This window comes from Microcaecilia unicolor, chromosome 3 (assembly GCF_901765095.1).
Source record: "Microcaecilia unicolor chromosome 3, aMicUni1.1, whole genome shotgun sequence".
NCBI classification, from domain to species: Eukaryota; Metazoa; Chordata; class Amphibia; order Gymnophiona; family Siphonopidae; genus Microcaecilia; species Microcaecilia unicolor.
In genome coordinates this window covers 299440397-299461341 of record NC_044033.1, presented here as the reverse complement: position 1 = coordinate 299461341, position 20945 = coordinate 299440397, and the positions used below count along the sequence as shown (strand labels likewise).

The 20945-nt window shown below is 46.5% G+C and overlaps 1 protein-coding gene across 1 annotated transcript; it reads right to left on the bottom strand.

Annotated features, from left to right (window-relative positions):
* Positions 1–3179: 3179 nt before the first annotated feature.
* Positions 3180–20007, bottom strand: LOC115465061 (uncharacterized protein C594.04c-like). Its single transcript, XM_030195459.1, has 5 exons — positions 19813–20007; positions 14286–14391; positions 14085–14191; positions 3951–4123; positions 3180–3713 (listed from the first exon to the last, which is right to left on the bottom strand). The coding sequence occupies exons 1-5, from the start codon at positions 19937–19939 to the stop codon at positions 3429–3431; spliced, it is 798 nt and encodes a 265-aa protein (XP_030051319.1). The 5' UTR covers positions 19940–20007; the 3' UTR covers positions 3180–3428.
* Positions 20008–20945: the final 938 nt, after the last annotated feature.

Sequence of the window (20945 nt, the reverse complement as noted above, 5' to 3'; positions counted from 1 at the left end):
TCGGGGCCTTAATGTTACTGGTCTCATTAAAAGAAGTTGCTCCTATGTCTAACTCTAACAGCCCCAACCTATTAGCAATAGGAAACAAATCCCTAAATGGAGGTTTTGGAAAGGGGTGTATAAAACAGCAGTGACAACCAAAATGAGGAGATAAAGTAGTCAAAGAGATCAAATAATATGAGTCATCAAAATTTGTCTGGTGTATAAAATGACCTGAGCAGAGGAACCATGAAAAATAGAGGAACAGCAATTCCTACGACTATTGCAGGTGAACCAAAGAGTAGGGTGAAAGGGTTGCTGTAGCTAAAAACATCTACTATACTCTTTGGTTCACTCACATATAAAATGACCTGATATGGCCGTGTTTCGGCATGTGTCACCTGTGTCAGGGGCCTATTGTCTCCATATGAAATCTGAGGTGGATCTAAAAACTCTCTTTGTTTTCTGCAGCTCAAAAATCATGCTGCTGTCACTGAAGACAATAGCGTTCATCAAAGGAACATACCAGGATTAACAATGGGCCATATAAGATGGAGGTAATCCATGGAGGATCTCAAAAATAAACAATAGATGTTTAAATTCTACTCTTGCCTTAATAGGTAACCAGTTTCCCAAATGGAAACTCCAATAATCGTTTTGATTGCAAAATTTTGTAAAACATGCAGTCTAGCAAACTGAAGCATTTATTTTGAACTATTGCTGCACTTTTATCAACAACCTTCATTTACTGAAGCCTTCCCTTTACAGTTCATCGTAATGAACCAGAGGAGGGATAACCTGCCACATCCAGGAGACCAGGATATGTGAAAGTCGCATCACCACAAGTCACCATTTGCAAAGAAAATCCATAACCAAATACCAAGGCCAACATGGATCCATGTATTTTACAGCATCAGAGCCTTCTCCTCATCAGCTACCAGAAAAAACGTTTTTGGGATCTTGCCAGGTATTTGTGACCTCGATTGGCCACTGTTGGAAACAGGATGCTGGGCTTGATGGACCTTTGGTCTGTCCCAGTGTGGCAATACTTATGTATTAAATGAAGGGTTCTGCAGATTCATCTACCACCTATGATCACCAGCCTGCTCTGAGCTATTTCATTTCTTTGCAGGTGCAAAATCAACTGAGGTAGGATGAAGTGCTAGTAACCTCTCCCCTACAAGAAAGAAATCATTAGCACCTCAACCAACCTCGTTTCAGGAAGAAGAGCCAGTCTAAGGTAAACTTATGTTTTATGAGAAGGTTTCATTCATCCTGAGGACTCCCAGGAGAGGAGGGTAACATTATGAACTGGTGATCTCATCCTGAGGAGCAATGTTTTCATCGTCCTTCAGACCATGGTATTCAGGACAATTTTTCTGAACCCCATGCATTAATATACTAAGGATTTGAAGCAGACTGCTATTACATTTGCACCTACATATTTCATTACTAGGAAGAACAAATTGCAACAAAGTGATAATTCTAAGGACATTATTCCTGCAAATGATCACCTGCCTACAATGGTAACAAAGATTTATAAGACTGAACAATGAAGCTTTATAGTTTATTTTGCCTTTCTTGAAAATAAGGTATTTCCTAGATTATTAATCACTTTCATTGGTGTATTAGGAGCTGTTATTTCTTTAATGTTTATCAAATATTGTTTTGTATGTGTTACTTACCACCAAGTCCATAAAAGGTGAAAGAGAGTTGCTGACCCCTATACCAAAGTATTCGAAAGGGAGTTTACAGGAAGTAACAAATTTTAGATCAGTAGCATCAATTCCATTGTTCACTAAGATTATGGAGGGTTGTGTTATAGAGCAGGATTATTTGACAAAATATAACCTGTGCATTATTCATAATCAGGGATTCGTAAAACCTATAGTACTGAAACTATTTTAGGGACATTGGTAGCACAAGAAAGACAACTGTTAAGTCAAGGCCAGAATTCAGTAATTATCCAATTTGATTTATCAAGCACCTTTGATTTAGTGGCTCATGATGTTTTACTGTATTTGCTGGATAGCATTGGACTTACAGGTGCAGTGCTTAATTGGTTCAGGGATATTTTTTTAAAAGATAAAAATTATAGAATCAAGATGCAGGGTGTTTCATCGGATGCTTGGGTTCTGGAATGTGGGGTACTGCAGCGGTTTCCCCTTTCACTGCTATTGTTTAATGGTTTGTTACAGCCCTTAGGAACAGTATTTGAACAATTGAAAGTATTTTTTAATATTTATGCAGATGATATTACTATTTTATTGCCAGCTCCCATATACTATTAGGAAATTTTAAATAGAATCCAACAATGTTTTCATGCCATCAAATGCTGGGAAACAGCTTTTTGATTAATTTTTATGGCTGGGTTCTCCTAGAGATGTTTGGAGAAAGGAAAATTTTACTATTGGAAACAATGCAGAGCCTCGTTCTGGTGTTTCGGCTATCCAAGCCTCATTACAGTCTATTTAAGCCTCATTCCAAGTTGTGACATCATCAGCAAAGTCCTTTATAAAGCACCTTGGAACTCTCATCCTTTGCCTTTGCAAGAGGTCTCTTAACCTTGTCTTAGTGTTCCCTGTTTAGATCCATTTCCAGCTTGGCTTTGTTCCTGCATGCCTTGACTCCTGATTAGTTTTGTGCCTGTGAGTCTTGTCCCTAAATGTCTTGTTTATGAACCATGTTTTTGAAAGCCTTGCTTTTGTAAGTCTTGTTCTTAAATGCCTTATTCGTGCATGCCTTGACTTCTGCCTGGCTTTTGTTCCTGTGAGTCTTGTCCCTGAATTCGTGTTCATGTGTGTCTTGTTTCTGTACCTTGTTACCTCTGTCCTGTCTAGCCCAGTCCTAAATTGTTCTGATGCTTGCCCTGTGCCAGCCCAGGTGATTTGTCTGCCTCAGCTCTGGCTGCGGTCCACGGGCTCACTATCCCTGAGTCCATGACACACAAAGAGAGAAGTCTTTACTAACCTCTTAAACTGCAAAATTGTGTACACAGGATGTTGCATCAGAGGGGAGGGATGTGGCAGAGGAAAGTCTCCAGGCATGTTTTGGCTGCTGCAGCCCACAAAGAAGGTTTGACAGGGGGGCTGGGGAAGGATGATGGAAAAGTGCTATACTAGCTCTGCAACAACCTCGGTCCTTGCTGTCCCAGGAAATGGAGCCACTGACCTGGGCATAAAACACACAGCTGAGCCAGTCTAGAATTTTATTTCAACACAAAATAAAAAGTAGGATTCTTAGTATCTTGGATTATTTTAGATTTGTGCTATGAGTTTAACACAGTCCTATGTTGACCTTCTGACTGAGGTTATGATCCATTACAACATGGGGAAGGTGGTGCCAATTAACACCCTGCCACCCGATTACATTCTACATTAAGGACACAGTTTATTTTATAATCATTCCCAAAGCAGAAGGATTAAATTTTTTGATGAAAAGAACCAGGTTCACAAGCACTTAAACTTCATGGGCCAGAGCACAGGTGTGTTCTTCAAGTACTGCTGGAAAGCAAAATTATTGCCCCATTTCTTCATGGCCTGTCGTTCCAGAACTGGGATCCCACTGACGTAGTTCAGCATGAACCATACGAAAAGCGGTGATATGGCACAGATATGCTGGGCACCTTGAAAAACGGAGGAGGCTGATACAAAGAGCCCCAGCCACAGCAGGATCTCCCCCAGGTAGTTGGGATGACGACTGTAGGCCCAAAGACCACTTTGTATAAATTTACCCTTTGCAGAAAAATAAAATGTTGAAAAACTATTAAGTAACATGATAAAAACACAGGGCTACCTCCACCTTCTCTAATGCAATCTCACATCTGCCCATGTTACTGGCCTCACAGTTTAAGGCACTGAGATTAGTTAATTTCACTTTTAGCTGTGGTCTTCAACCCCTCCAAACCAATCATACTGGACAATGCTAGCTTATACCTCAGACAGTCATATGATTTCTGTGCTGGCACTCACTCTGTTATCTGAGTCAACTTGGAATCTCCACTTCTGCTGATCGGCGACAGCCTCTGTGATGAAACCCACTGCCCATATGCTCCAGCCCAGGTAATCCCTCATGCCCAGAGGCTTGTTGTGCTTCTCCAGGTTTAGCAGCATGGTTGGAAGAAGAGTTAGAAATACCCATACACCTGCAGAAAAACATCTGGCATGAGCCTGCACATTCAGGGGTAGGGTCAAGAAAAAGTGCACCAAAAAGTAGACGCAAAAAATATAGGCACTAAGTGACAATTCTATAATGACAACTGCGCACAAAACTGTCATTATAGAATATAGTGTAAATCAGCACATGTGTGTGAGCACTTACACCAGGGCAAAGGCAGGTGTAAATGGTTGCATCTGAAGTTGGCAGTTGCCCACGTAAGTGATACTATTCTGGCACTTAGCAGCACAACTACAAATCATGCCCCTGATTTGCCCATGTACCCACCCCCTTTGTAGTTGCCTGCTACAGCATGTAGGCACTAAGGACCAGATGATCAAAAGCAAACGTGGGAGCTGGAGGCCATTAGTGCCAGACTAGCGCCGTTTGCCTGCGCCCCAGGATCAGAGCCAGCGAACGTGTGTAACAATGCGCTCACTGGCGCTGAATGCTAATAGCATACAAATGCATGCTAAACAGGGACATATGTAGTTCTCCCCAATGCTCAGAGGGCAGCACGCCAAACAAGGGCGCTGCTACCACTGAAATTGCCCTACTCCCTCCTCCATCATCTGAAGGTGGCGGGGGAGGGGGGTTCCGGACCGCTAGTTCAGCACGTGGGGGCTGGAAGTTCTGTCAGGGGTGGAGTTTCAGTTTTCTGCAGGGGGGGGGGGTCTGGTCAAGGGGGGCACCCACATGTTTGACAGGTCTGGGCTTTTTTTTGACAGCTCGGACCTGTCAAACAAGAAGATTGTGCCTTGGGCAAAAGCCCAGGCACAATCCTCCTGCAGAAGATGAGAGCTAATAGTACACGTGAACTTGCATGCTATTAGTTTTGATCATAGGAGCATTATTGCCCCGTGCTATTCCGGTGCTAATTTTTAGAGCGCTGTTCAGAACAGCATGGGGGCTTTTGATCATCTGGGCCTAAATTTACAGAATAGCACCTAGGTGTAGTTACATGCTTAACTACAAATTACTGGCCATTAACACCACTTAAGGGGCTATTACTGGTATTTAAAGCTGACTAGCACCTAATTTAACAATTAAGGGCTCCTTTTACTAAGGTGTGCTAATGGATTTAGCGCACGCTAAATGCTAAGAAGCCCATAGGACTATAATGGGCTGCATGGCATTTAGCGCACGTTGTTAGTGCGCACTTCATCCATTAGTGTGCATTAGTAAAATGACTCCTAAATTAGGCGTCCACCTGGCATTATTCTATAAGTTGAGGTCCTAACTTGTGCGCTAGTCGGAAATTTGGGCGCATAGCTTTATACAATTAGGCTGTTTTGGCAACTTCAAAGCTGCAGCAAAATTTAGTGAGAACAAAAATCACAGCCTTCCATTTATTTTGCCCCAGTTGTTCAAAGGTTTGGAAAACCTCTCCTTCTTGGTTTTTCCCAGTATTAGGAATCCAATAAGTCAGGCTGCTGCTGTGTTGTTCCAAATCATAACCCTTGGCACTCTTACTCTGGCACATGGAAAGTATGAATGCACAAAGGGCTGAACACTAGCTTCAGAGAAACAAAAGAACAGAAAAGAAAAGAGGATGCTGTCCATAATGAAAGGGTACAAAAACAAATATTAAAAGGAGAACCAGCAGTAAGTCAAGAGGGAAGTAAGCTGATACTGTGAGCAGTCTACATACAAATATACAAGACCCAACATCTAGCCACAGCCAGGGGCAGTGGAACACCTTTTTTTGGTTTGTAATCTTTGGGCCCTCCCCCATGCTCTCTATTGGTCACCCTGTTCCTCATAAAACTCTTATCAGACCCCTCTTGCCCTGATATCATCTCATCTGCCTTCCCCTCTTTGTGTCCAAACAACTCGAACAGGTTAATTATCTCCTGTCAACTTTTTTGGGCTCCTAGTTCAACTAGATTTTGGTCTCTACAATCCAGAGACAATGCTCACCAAGGTTGCCAGTGACAACTTCATGGCTAAAGCCAAAGCACTTTACATTCTGGCTCCTTGACTGATTTGTTATTTTGACACCACTGATTACTACCTGATACTTGGCACCTTGTCATTTTGGGAACACACTCAACTTACACTTGAAACATTTTGTGAAGTAACACAAAACCCTGCAAAAAGAAAACCTTGAAACCTATATAGTTAACGCCAATCCAAAACAGCATTATCTTCCATGACTCAAACTGCATCAATCCTATGTGCGAAAAGGCAGCACTGCAAATATGGCACCTCCTATTAGGGGACACAACAAATCATCAGCTGGAAATCCCAGGAAGTACACACTAGCTGAATCTTTCACTTCCTCAAACATAGAAATACCCTCATCTAATACAGCATAATGGATCTCAAATTAGAAACAGAAACATGCAGACAAAATAGAAACTCCCCTTATAGCTAAACTAAGAAGTGCAGTAATGGAAAAAGAAAAACTGAAATGCATTTCCTTCTGTACTTTACAACATAGAAAAGCTGATAATTCAGTGCCAAAAATGGAAAATAATATTTTTATTTTCCATCTTTTTTGTCTAGCAATCGTTTTTTCTCTAACTGGATTGGTCTCAAGCTCTATTTTCCATTTTTCTTGTCAGTCTTCTAGTTTCTTTTCTCAGGGTCTCCTTTCCATGTCTTCTGTCTCCTACCTTTGACTTTCATTCCTCCTCTACAAATTTTATTTTTCTCTTTTTTGCCCCTCTATTCACTCAAATCTATTTTACCACTCATTTCCTGTTTTTCACACTCTTGTCTTCTCCTTTTCACTCACCTTTGAGCATTCCATCTCCCACTCTCACCCCTTCTCTAGAGCACCAATTGTCCCCAACCTCCCATACCTTCCTCTATAATTCACCTACTTCCTATACTATGGATGGATGCTCAGTACGCTCACACTAAAGCCAACACAGCAGACCCCATACCGCCGGAACCATAGGAGCTAACTTTTCAAAATTATTGGGGGTGCTAAGCCCAGTGGAAATAACCCCTCCCTGGACACATACAAGGAATTTTATCAATATTGGGAGTGCTCAAGGACCCACAGAGTCGGCTCCTATGGCCGGAACAGTGCAGAAAACGAACTTGCCGATGTTGAAAGGAAATGGTATTCAAATTATATGCGCATTGTAAAAGTGAAAGCGAGGGGGGGGGGGGGGGACATGTTTGGCACATGTACAGAAGAGTTTTGCGGTAAGCACAGATCTCGTGTGAATGCGCCAGGCAAACCTGAAAGTGAAGCACACATTGGCGCTCCTTTTCTGCACCTTTAAATATAAACTTGTCAAATTTTTTTTTAAACTTGACAGACTTACATTTAAGCACAGAAAAAAGGCGCCAATGTGTGGTTTCAGTTTTGAATTTGCTCAGACTCACAAACATTTCTTTCTCCAGTACCGGTACTTACAGGCTTGCATGGGCTTCCTTCCGCTTCCAAAAGAAATCAGAACCAGGAGATTTTAAACTGTAAATCAAAAGAAATCCTCTCTTCAGACCCCCCATCACCAGCTCTGAACCGGCAGTAGGTTTTCAGCGGTAGGAGCAGAGTTTGTTTGTTTGTGCACTGTTCTCTGAGCATTTGGGACGGCATAGCAAATGACCTCATTAACATCCATTTGATTACATTTAAATACAATTTGCAGCCATCTCTGGTGCGCACGTTGTTTCCTGCACTAAAGCCCTCTGAGCATTCTGCATCAGTTAATGCTGGCGCTAATCCTGTACTAATTGGCTCTAACGCCAGTGTTAAGTTCTGAACATCAGCCCTCTAGTCCTTTCTACTCTCTGCACTTAGCTCCACAGCCCTTATCTACTTTCCTCTGCCTTTCATCTCCCCCAAGCTCTTCCCTCTCAATTATTTGCTCCCTGATCTCAAGCCTATTCTTCCATCTCTTATCTCCATCCAGCCTCTCGTTATCCCTCTTTCAACATTTCCTTTGCCCCATTTTCACCCTCTCACCCCCTTTAGAGACCACTCTTTCTTCTCTGATATCCAGTGCTTTTTTTGTGCCGGTACGCAGCGGTACGGCGTACCGGCACCTTTTTCTCCTCCTCCCCTCCCCTCCCCTCCCATTATTTCCAGCGATTCTCCGCCTCTCTCCTGCCCTCCCATCGACGTGCAGCGATTTTTCCGTCCCTCCCCTGCCCTCACCTCTCCCATTTCCAGCGATTCTTCGTCCCCCAGCCGTCCTCCTTCACTGCCTGCCAGCCAGCGTCGGAGTCAGAAGCGAACGCACCAGGCAGCGATTGGCTGGCAGCGTCGTAGCTTCCCTCTGCAAGTCCCGCCTACAACTTCCTGTTTACGCATAGGCGGGACTTGCAGAGGGAAGCTACGACGCTGCCAGCCAATCGCTGCCTGCACCGTTCGCTTCTGACTCCGACGCTGGCTGGCAGGCAGTGAAGGAGGACGGCTGGGGGACGGAATCGCTGGAAATGGGAGAGGTGAGGGCAGGGGAGGGACGGAAAAATCGCTGCACGTCGATGGGAGGGCAGGAGAGAGGCGGAGAATCGCTGGAAATAATGGGAGGGAAGGGCAGGGGAGAGAGAATTGCTGGAGATGGGATGGGAGGGAAGGGCAAGGGAGAGAGAATTGCTGGACATGGGATGGGATGGGAGGGAAGGGCAAGGGAGAGAGAATTGCTGGACATGGGATGGGATGGGAGGGAAGGGCAAGGGAGAGAGAATTGCTGGACATGGGAAGGGCAGGGGAGAGAGAATTGCAGGACATGGGATGGGAGAGAAGGGCAGGGGAGAGAGAATTGCTGGGGATGGGATGGGAGGGAAGGACAAGGGATAGAGAATTGCTGGACATGGGAAGGGCAGGGGAGAGAGAATTGCTGGACATGGGATGGGAGGGAAGGGCAAGAGAGAGAATTGCTGGACATGGGATGGGAGGGAAGGGCAAGGGAGAGAGAATTGCTGGACATGGGAAGGGCAGGGGAGAGAGAATTGCTGGACATGGGATGGGAGGGAAGGGCAAGAGAGAGAATTGCTGGACATGGGATGGGAGGGAAGGGCAAGGGAGAGAGAATTGCTGGACATGGGAAGGGCAGGGGAGAGAGAATTGCTGGACATGGGAAGGGCAGGGGAGAGAGAATTGCAGGGCATGGGATGGGAGAGAAGGGCAGGGGAGAGAGAATTGCTGGACATGGGATGGGAGGGAAGGGCAAGGGATAGAGAATTGCTGGACATGGGAAGGGCAGGGGAGAGAGAATTGCTGGACATGATATGGGAGGGAAGGGCAGGGGAGAGAGAATTGCTGGACATGGGATGGGAGGGAAGGGCAAGAGAGAGAATTGCTGGACATGGGATGGGAGGGAAGGGCAAGGGATAGAGAATTGCTGGACATGGGAAGGGCAGGGGAGAGAGAATTGCTGGACATGATATGGGAGGGAAGGGCAGGGGAGAGAGAATTGCTGGACATGGGATGGGAGGGAAGGGCAAGAGAGAGAGAATTGCTGGACATGGGATGGGAGGGAAGGGCAGGGGAGAGAGAATTGCTGGACATGGGATGGGAGGGAAGGGCAAGGGAGAGAGAATTGCTGGACATGGGAAGGGCAGGGGAGAGAGAATTGCTGGACATGCGATGGGAGGGAGGGGCAGGGGAGAGAGAATTGCTGGACATGGGATGGGAGGGAAGGGCAAGAGAGAGAGAATTGCTGGACATGGGATGGGAGGGGAGAGAGAATTGCAGGACATGGGATGGGAGAGAAGGGCAGGGGAGAGAGAATTGCTGGACATGGGATGGGAGGGAAGGGCAAGGGATAGAGAATTGCTGGACATGGGAAGGGCAGGGGAGAGAGAATTGCTGGACATGGGATGGGAGGGAAGGGCAAGAGAGAGAGAATTGCTGGACATGGGATGGGAGGGAAGGGCAAGGGATAGAGAATTGCTGGACATGGGAAGGGCAGGGGAGAGAGAATTGCTGGACATGGGATGGGAGGGAAGGGCAAGAGAGAGAGAATTGCTGGACATGGGATGGGAGGGAAGGGCAGGGGAGAGAGAATTGCTGGACATGGGATGGGAGGGAAGGGCAAGGGAGAGAGAATTGCTGGACATGGGAAGGGCAGGGGAGAGAGAATTGCTGGACATGCGATGGGAGGGAGGGGCAAGGGAGAGAGAATTGCTGGACATGGGATGGGAGGGAAGGGCAAGAGAGAGAGAATTGCTGGACATGGGATGGGAGGGAAGGGCAGGGGAGAGAGAATTGCTGGACATGGGAAAGGCAGGGGAGAGAGAATTGCTGGATATGGGATGGGAGGGAAGGGCAAGGGAGAGAGAATTGCTGGACATGGGATGGGAGGGAAGGGCAGGGGAGAGAGAATTGCTGGACATGGGATGGGCAGGGGAGAGAGAATTGCTGGACATGGGATGGGAGGGAAGGGGAGAGAGAATTGCTGGACATGGGAAGGGCAGGGAAGAGAGAATTGCTGGACATGGAGGGGAGAGAGGTGAATCGCTGGATGGGGAGGGGAGGACAGGGAAGAGAGAATTGCTGGACATGGAGGGGAGAGAGGTGAATCGCTGGATGGGGAGGGGAGGACAGGGAAGAGAGAATTGCTGGACATGGAGGGAAGAGAGGAGAATCGCTGGACAGGGAGGGGAGGACAGGGAAGTGAGAATTGCTGGACATGGATGAGAGGGGAGAGAGGAGAAATGCTAGAAATGGATGGAGAGGAGAGCAGGAGATAGAGGAGAATTGCTGGACATGGATGGATGGAGGAGTTGGCTAGGAGAGAGGAGAAATGCTGACTTGGATGGAGGGGAGGAGAGAGGAGAAGTGCTGGACATGAATGGAGGGGAGGAAAGAAAAAAGAAGATGCACATGGATGGAGATGAGGGAAAGGGAAGAGGAGAAAAACTGCACATGGATGGAGAAAATAGGCAAAAGCTGGATCCATGTTATACCTCCTCCAGTCAATTCCATGGAGGAGGACCCAGCTTTTACTTATGGATGCAGGGCAACAAAAGAAGAAGAAAGGAAGAAAGTAAAGAAATAAATGGAAAGGAAGCCCTGGAAATGGAGTTAAGAGAACAGATAGCAGCAGAATCAGAGACTGGGACCAATATGGATAGAAAAACAAAGTCACCAGACAACAAAGGTAGAAAAAATCATTTTATTTTCATTTTAGTGTTTGGAATTTGTCTTATTTTGCACTGGGTATACTGGAGCTGTAACAGCTTACAGAAATTATTTATAATGAAAAAAAATCAAATTATTTTTTCTCCTATACTAGTATAATATTTTCAATGATGTCTGTTTATATGCGCCATGGCTGGTACAAGGGGTGTGACTAATGTGGGTGTGGCTATAATAGGGGCGGTGCCATGTGTGATGACCCCGCCCACAATGAGTACCGGCACCTTTTTTTCTACAAAAAAAGCACTGCTGATATCCCTCCACTGCACAAATTCCTTGTTCTGTTCCCTCAGCTCTATCTTTGAAAGTCCCCACTTTCCCATCCACTCTGAGTCTCTGTTTTCTCCAATAGCTGCTGTCCCCATCCCACCAATCCCCAAATCCAAGCCTTCCCTTCAGTCCTCCAGTCTCTGCTATCACCCACCCCACTCCACCCATTCCCAAAGTCCTTTTTCTCTCCCATTCCCAGACAAGCTCCATCCTTCCTCTGACTCTTCCTCCCCCCCAGTTCTTAAGTCTCAAATTTGATGTCCGCTCAAGCCCCATCCTTCCTCTGGATTCCCTCTCTGTGCTATTATCTTCCTACAATCCCTTTCTTCTCTTGCTGATCTCATTACCAGGTCTATTTTTTTTTAATTTTTTTTACTTTTGTTTCTGCTTATCCTTTGTGATATGCACTTCCCACTTTCCTTCCCCTCCCACTTTGCACACACTTCACTCCCCAAATCTCTCACATGTATAGCTTGCTCCCCTCTACATCGCTGATCGTTTCTTTTTCTTCTACCCCCTCTCATATATTTTACTAATACTTTTCTCAGTTTCCTTCATTTCTTCCTCCCTTATTTTGCATTCTATCATCTATGTTTCCCCTCCATCCTTTACCTTCTCCTGATCCCTTTCACCTCCCTCTTTCTCATCCCTTTATCCTCCAGCTCTCCCATCTACCTCTTCCTTATTTCTTTCTCTTTCAAGCCAGCATCCCTTCCAAACCTGTCCTGAACAGCGCTGGCCATGGGATTTGAGGAGTAACACTGCCTGCCTTAATCTCTGGGTGCTGTTCGAGGCTGTTCTGCTCAGTTTGCTCCTTCTTGCCCACAGGCAGCCCTGACCTGCCAGCTCTCACACAGAACAGTGGAAGCCGTGTGGTTTGTGGGGCCTATCTTCACAGGCCCGACTTATTTCACTTCCTGTTCAACAGAGTTGGGCCTGTGAAGAGAAGAGCTACGGAGCACGCTGATGCTGCTGATTTGTGAGACCTGGCATGCTGAGCTGTCTGTGGGTGGGAAGGAGCAAACTGCGCAGAAAGGCCTTGGGGCAGGACCTGGCAAAAAAAAAAAGAGCCCCGAGTTTGGTGTGGTGAGCAATATTTTTGGAGTGGTATTTGCCACACCATAGTAACGCCTATGTCAATCCCCCTCCATTGGGACAATCCTGACCCCGCACCTCCAATCAATGACCAAACCCTGGATCTGGGCCCTGCCCCCCATGAAAAACCATGCCCGATAGCAAACCTACACCCTGACAAGTCCACCCCCCCCCCAGACCTCCCCCTTCCCTCTACAGGGGTCAAAATTGGTGGTGCAGTGGGGCTTAATGGCAGTGATCCTCCTCTGCTGCTGCCCAGGTCAGGGTCTGATTACAAAATGGTGCTGATGACCTCTGGCAGTAGTTTTGCATTACTGCAAGACTACTGCTAGGGTTCTTAGTGCCATCCTGGGTGGCAGTGAAGGATCACCGAAACCTGGCCCCATTGCACCGTCAGTTCTGACCTCTGGGTGTGCCTGAGGGGGGGGGGGGGGGGATGGGTTTACTGTCAGGGAGCAGGGCCCAGATCTAGGGGTTTGGTTATTGACTGTTGGGGGGGGGGGGGGTCGGGTTTCTGAATGAATGTAGGGTGTGATCGTGGTGGTGGTGGTGGGGTGCTCAGAGGCTGGGGATAGTCTTGGAGGTGCAGAGTGTGCCTGGAAGAGTTGAAGTCTGTGCTGCCACACCTCCCTGTGACATCGCACTTTGCTACTGGACTGCAGGTAACGCAGCTGCACTTACTGTCTCCTCGAGATAGCAGTTAGGTTTTGCTGTGCCATAGGCATTCTTGATAGCTAGTGCACAGTAACAACCCATGTACTGTCACAGCCAGCCACTTCTCCACCCACCCAGCTAATGCAGGCTTTTTACCGCAGCAGCTGCCTTGTTACCGCAGTTCACAGTAGCACCGGCCTGTGCTGTCTACTGTGCTGAAAACCCCGCGTTAGCTGCTTAATACAGCTTCGTACAAGGGTCTCAACTGACAAATGATTTTGAAGCATCATAAAGCTATTGACTGGGTATGAAATCACAATTTCAGAGGAGATTCACGGATTCTGGTGATTATAAATCAGGTTGTATGAGGCTAAAATATTCTTATGGTCAGCACATATAGGATTTCTGACTAAGTGGCCCATTGTTGAAAACACCTGGATGCCTCTGTCCTACATACATTTAAGTGACTGTACTCGCCAACAAATGCACTCACTTTGCCATTATGTCTCATCCCTTATTTCTCCACACATCCCTTCCCAAATGTTGCTTGATGGGCAAGCTGCTCCTATGGGCTTGATTTGTAATAAAAAAAAGAAGTGGATTTGTGGGGGCAGGGGCAGGGGCAAGAAAAACAGGAGAAGAGAGGCTGGATTAGGGGGACAGTTCTCTGCTCCAGGCTCACCTCCTCTCTTCCATGCAGAGTACTTGGGAGCAGTGCTGGAGTAGAAAATGGCAATAAGAGAGAAGGCTCTTTCTTCTATTAAAAGACTGGCTACTCATCAGTTGCCTTTACTTTACTTACATATCACCATCTCTGCTCTCCTACCTTGAATTGTCCAAAAAATGAAGAAGGTTCCTGGCTTTTCCCGTATGCCATTAAAGCGCCTGTCGCGGCCAGCTCTCAGAATCCGCAGGAACAGGAAGGCTCCCAGCCTGCCATGGGACAGACAGCCAGTTACAACGGCATCAGTTCCCACTTCCCACAACCAGTCAATGAAGCAAACCCGGCACCACGAGACACACTTACCGCAGCCCCCATAAGGTGACAAGCCCAGTTTGGATTTGTTGTCGTAGGTACTTGGTTCTGCCCCATCGAAGGGTTAAATGTGCCAATAAGAGAAAGGTCACATTTCCTGAAAAGGACAGAGGCGAACTGGTTCAAAAACGTAACAGATGATTAAATAATCAAATAAACAATTCCTGTCCTTCAGAGGCAGGCTGAGGATATGATTCCAACAGAGCTGAATTTGGATAAGGCCATTACAGAGTTTTCAAAAGGTGAAACAGTGACCTAATTTCCAGTGCAAGACTCTGCTCTTTTTTCACTGTTCCCTTCCTCACCTTAAATTATTTTGACAACCAAGTACTGATTTCAGGTGGAAAAGGTGGTCTATAAATACGGTACCACAATCCATGCAGATGTAAGTACAGAAACCAGGACTTGCAATCTTTCCTTTTGTAAGGAGTCAACTGACAGTTATGTAACAGGATTCAAATAACAGCTCTCCAGTGCTGAAAACTTCTCTGCTGTAAAGAGGAAAAATCCTCCTGCACTCTTTCACGTATACTTTTATTACTGTAATGAATGTACATTCACATCAGACTGGTTGTTGAGTTACACTAGGAGACTGAGAACCAGTTTTACATTAATCCACAAGTAACAAATCTGGCAGGAGGCGGTGGTTTCACGTTTGAAGGAGTTATTTTGAAAGTAACACACACTTTATCTGATATGTCTGCAAACTGAATATTGCAATCAACTCCGATATTAAGTGCTACCACAACAGGAAGTCAAGTCACATTCCATCCAGAAGTGACACTGGATTAATCCAGAACTGAACACACAGAATAATCCTGGAATGGTAGCATGGAATGTTGCTACTATCTGGGATTCTGCCAGGTACTTGTGACCTGGATTGGTCACTGCTGGAAGCAGGATACTGGGCTAGATGGACCATCAGTCTGCCCCAGCATGGCTATTCTTATGTAAAGAATCTGTGTGCTAATACTATAGATGGAACAAAAATCAGTGATATAGGATCCGAATCCTCAGTTAACCTCCATAATCTCTGTGTTCATTAGTGGAAGGGATATACTGGATCCTTAACATTACAGAAAGTCAGCAGGAAAACCAAGTTGCACCATTGTATCACACTGGAAATGTGCATTTTTCATTTCCCATTCATTCATTCACAGACTCGGATATGTCTTTTGGGGTCTCTGTGGGAAGAAACATAGTAAGGTGTGTTGTGGTAGGGTGGTAGTGACTGTGTAGGTAGGAGGAGGCTGCACTGGGTATGTTTTATGTAAGCGATTTGGTGTGTATATTATTTCAGGGGCAATGCCTCCAAAAGGGCTAGTTTTGTGCATACCATGACAGTAACGAACATCACTCCTAAGCCAAGGTATGTGCACTGAAATTGTGCCTACATGGAGAGTGTACTTGATTGTATACCGCTTCAACAGCTTTTGGGTTTGCAGGAGGTACATAAGAAATTCAATAAATAAAAGTAATGTGTTTTTATCAGCTAGCGTGTGTTTCTGGCACTAGGTATCTTCCCTCCTCCACACACTTCCCAGCCCTCCCTGCTTACACTACCATCCCTCCCATTCACCCTCCCTCTTGCTCTCCCCCCACCTCCCATTCCCAGTACCTTCCTCTGTGGCTGAGTGTGTTCTTCTACTGCTGCCGGGGGTTGGGTTCCTACTGGCACACTTATAATGGCACCACTGTGAGTTTCTTCATTTTATGGTGCTGCAGAGGTTGGGGAAGGGGAAGATCTCCAGTGACTACAACTTTCTGACTTCCCCATTCATCTTCAGGTAGCAGGGTCTGACTTCCCCACTCTTCCGATGACTTCTGCTTCCAACTGCTCCTTCTGCCTTCATCTACACATACAGGTTGGTGCAGCAGAGGAGGAGGGGTACAAGAATGTGGCCGGAGGGTCAGCATTATTGAGGCAAGGGAGATCATATTAATGAGAGGTGCAGAGGGGAAAGGGAAGAGAAGTAAATGGAGGGATGGGTGAAACAGAGTCGGGAGAGTGACTGGGCAGGTGGGGGGAAAGAGGACAGTGAGTGAGAAGATGGGGAAGTGAATGAGTGGATGGAGGAACAAGAGTAAGAAGGGAATCAGACAAGTTGTGGAGCAAGAGCAAGTGAGAGGATCAAAGAGATGTGCAGGGTGAGCAAGGAGATTGGGAAGGACTGCTTTAGGGGAACAGGGAGTGAGGGTATTTTAAGTGAGTGTGAAATGCTAGTCAGAGAAGAAGCTGGTGTTGGAGGAGTGTAAATGCATTGTTCCTTTTTCTCCTCCTGTCCGGAGTGTGAATGCATTGCTTCTTTTTCTCCTCCTGTACCGGACTCCTCTTCTTCCCCTCTTCCTCCAGTACCTGATTCTCCAATCTTCTTTCCATTTCCCTCCTCTAGGATGCACTCTCCTTCTGTTGAAATTCTTAGCCCCCTACATCCCCATGTCCTCCAAATCCCTTCTCCTTCCTACCACTGAATACTAAGATTGTCTCCTCCTTCCCCAAAATAATCAAATAAATTTACAAGAAAAGCCAAAAAAACCCCCCAATATTTTAAAACTTATATGGTAAGCTAGCCCCACCTGGTGCATCATGCCACCATTTTGAACATGACGGTGCAAGAGGCAGGAGCAAGTTGGCATCACTTCTGCCTTGAGGTACGTGGGGGTGGGGGGATTGGAGGGCTTGAAAGATGGCTTGGGAGCCACCAGGGAGGTTTCTTTTACAGTTGGGGGGTGGGCAGGTTGGGTAGCGGAAGAGATGGGACCCCTCTAGACCCCCAAGAATTTTTGTGCTGATGTCTGGGGTGGGTGAGGAGGGTGTGGATCAGGAGGCCCACTAGACCACCAGGTATTTTAAGGGGGGAGGGAGGTAAGGTTTATTTATTTACTTATTTGTGACATTTATATCCCACATTATCCCAAACAAGTTTGAGTTCAATGTGGCTTACAATAAACAGTATAGGATACATAACAAAGAATAATGCATAAGAAAGTAATTTGTTGTAAGAATCCAATTTTACAAAACAATATCATAAACATACTGGAATAGTATGGATGTTTAACATTTAGAAAATCTGTTATGAATGAGAAATTGTACATGAAGCAAAGAGAAAGTTAATATTAAACAGAGTAATAACCAATTCAGGTAATGATTAATTATTTGAGATATGATTGTTCTTTGTGAGGTTTTGTTTGAATAGGAACGATTTGAGGATTTTGTGGAATCTAGTATATTCCTGTATATTTATTTTGGGTGGTAAGGAGTTCCACCATTTGGTTCGTAGATAAGTGAAGTCTGCAGCGTGGACAGTTTTGTAGATCAAGTTGCGTCTGGAAGAGGGAGTCTGGTGCAGAAAGGCAATTTGGGGCAGGGTGTTGGGGTTGGAGTGAAAGATGGGGTGCCACTGGATACCCACTCCTCTCAACCAACACTTCACAATGTCCTAGACCTGACGCAAAGTTTCCTGTGCACAATGCGTGGGAAAAACATTTTTTCCTGCCTGGCTGTGGGATAGTTAATAACTGCTTTAGCATGCTTTATTGTAGTAAGGGTTTCTGCATGACTAACACCTGCACCAAAACTCTTTTGGCATTGCTATCCTGCAGTGCTAAACCCATGGAAAGCATGCAGGAAATTTTCGGCATTAGCACCAGGGTGAGCAGAGCAATCCCTGTAAGCGCCACTTGGCAAGGGCTACCACTGAGAGCCCCAAGAGTTAAGTGAAGGTGGATTGAGGGCACGAAGTAGTCTTCAGCCCCTCCCCCTAACCCCTTTGTGCACAAATAGGAGGCTGATGCAGGGGCAGCAGGCCATGTTTTTGGGTGGAGGAGGGAGTCAAAGTACCATTCTCCAAGACGAGTACCACCCCTGAGCTCTTTGACTGCTCATGCTGTGTCTACTGCCTAACTCAAGGTGTAATAAACTGTGAGAGGCTTAACACTGAGTTTAGCACACATTCTGCAATGTTTCTGCTTTTAAAAGCTTTTTCTATACTACATTTTTGCGATAACAACAACGTGATTCACTTATTAAGGCTCTATGCTCAAGACTTTACTGCCCCTATGATTAGAGAAAACTGAATGTAAATTTAAGCACGCAATTCTCTCTGATCATAAGGGTGGAAGTGTGGAAGAATTGTGCCTGAGCATGTGTGCACAATCCTCCCGCACTTGTTTGACAGGTCTGGGCGGCGCCAATGGAAGAGGAGGGAGGCCACCTCCACCCTCCAACTGAAGGTAGGGGGTGGGGAAGGGATGCTAGATCACCAGATCTCCAGCACCCCCCATGAACCTGTGTCGGGGGGGGGGGGGGTCATGGGGACAGGTACCGCTGGACCTCCAATCCCCTGTCGCTGGGGGGGGGGGCTGGGTCGGGTTTCCTGCGGGGGGGGGGGGGGGGGCTGCTGCATTGGAGGGAATGGGGGCCTGCTAGCATGCAAATGAATGCTGGACAGAGATCACCATTCCTCATCAATGAGCTGGCTAGGGTTTGCCGTGGCCCAGGGGCGTAGCCAGATAGCTAGTTTTGGGTGGACCTGAGCCCAAGGTGGGTGGGCATGGAATTCCCTCCCTCCCAATACCCCTCCAGTTTGCTCTTCTCTCCACCCCTCCCTGCCCACAAACCCCAAATATTAAATACTTGAGCTGGTGGGGTCCCTAAACTTTGCCAGCTGAAGATTTCCTACTACTACTCGAGCAGCCAGCACTCTTCCAAATGGCAGCTGCCAGCACTTGCCTGAAACTGATGCTGCTGCCGGCAGGCCATGCATGCTCAGTGCTTTTGCATGTGTGAAAACTGAGCATGTGCAGAAGGGCCAGTCTTAGCGTCAGCTCAAGGCAAGTGCTGCTGGCTGACATTTGGAAGAGCGCTGGCTGCCCAAGGACAGAAAATCTTCAGCTGGCAAGGTTTGGGAATACCCACCAGCCATAGCAAGAGTGTTACAATTTTGGGTGGGCCTTAGTCCAAATTCAGGCCCACCTGTGGCTACGCCACTGCTGTGGCCAGCACGCCAATCTTTGGCACGCTGGTCGCTGATCATTGGTGATGAATAGGTTTACCATGCATTTGCATGCTATTTGCGCTGAGCCCTATTTTGCATGCATTTGCATGCTAGCTGCGTTCAGAGCCCATGAGCGCGTTGTTTCACGTGCTCAGTAGCTCTGATCTTGGGGCGGACGCAAACGCAGGCGCTAGTATGGTGCTAAAAGCCCCTAGTGCCTGCATTTGCTTCTGATCATCAGCCCATTGATCTTTTACTCCTAGGCCTCCAAGGCCATCAAGGGGGTCAGGTTTTCAGGATATCAATACTAACTATGAATGACAGAGATGTGCATACAACGGAGGAGATAGTAGGCAGGGACATCCTGGAAACCTGATCCCCTTAGTGGCCTTGTAGAATTGGTAATGAAGCCCTAACCCACGAGAAAATTGTGAACAAAGACCCCAGCAGACGTCAGTCCACACAGGCCATTTCCTATACAGCATCAACCAACAGAACCCATCCCGCAACCCTGCCCTCACCGGCCAGGTCATAAAAGCGTTCGGTTTTCAGCAAGGCTGCCAGCGCCCACAGGCTCCACTGTAGCGCGAAGTCTAACGCTGCGCCCTGCGCTAACTCCCGTACTGGTGTGGACAGCGCACTCCCCATCGGGATGGAAACAGCCACTTCCGGCTTCAGAGTCCAAAAATGGACAAAGGGAGAACTTTTGGAGAAGCAAAAACCGAGGACGAGACACAGCCTTTCGGCTCTGGCCAATCAGCGAGGCTGTCACTTCCCTCACTACCTATCAACAGAAAGAGGCGTGGTGAATGACGCGTACTGTAAGCGGTGTATATTGTATGTTGAATTCATAATAGTGACCATTATATTGCGATGTCTCCCGTTCTAAAGGGAGGGAGTTCTATAAAGTTGCATGAATAAAAAACATTTAAAGGCTCCCTAAAACGTTCTAAGGAACTCAGCCGAAAACTAGCCTGTCAATATTAATCACGTTATAGTAATCGAGAATTTGCACGTTCCATCCCCGGACCCCACCAGATTCCAACCCTTGATGCCCCCCCTATGATGCCCCTTACACAAGGTATCTGAGCACTGGAATTACCCCATTGCGTACAGGGACTTGTAGTTCAGCTTTCCTGTTACACTCCTTCACAGAAATAAAACTACAGATGCAGTGAGGTAACTCCATTATCCAGGACCAGATAAACCTGTCCGGAAAATAAAGAGCCTGTGGGCAACCCGATGAGTTTGGCAGGCAGAAATTCAGGGGTGGAAGACATGGCAACATTAATGATGGTGAATGAATACAGTAGCAAGTACATACTAGTACTACTTATCATTTCTATAGCACTACTGAAGGCCACATTCAGCATGCAAGGAAGGGGGGGGGGGGGGGGTCCTGCTCAGAAATGAAATTAGATGATCACCTAGAAGTTATGTATGGAAAGGGTTGCCTACCTTTATGTGGTTGTGCATAGCTTGGGCACAGTTGCCATTTATGAATGTATTTCATAAAATAATTATGTGCACCTATTTATTTATTGGGATTTACTCGTCGCTTTTACAAACAGATTCACCCAAAGGAGTCCAGTTTAACATAAAACTTACCATTTTGTTAACAACATAATAATAGTAAAAGTGGCCAAATATAAAC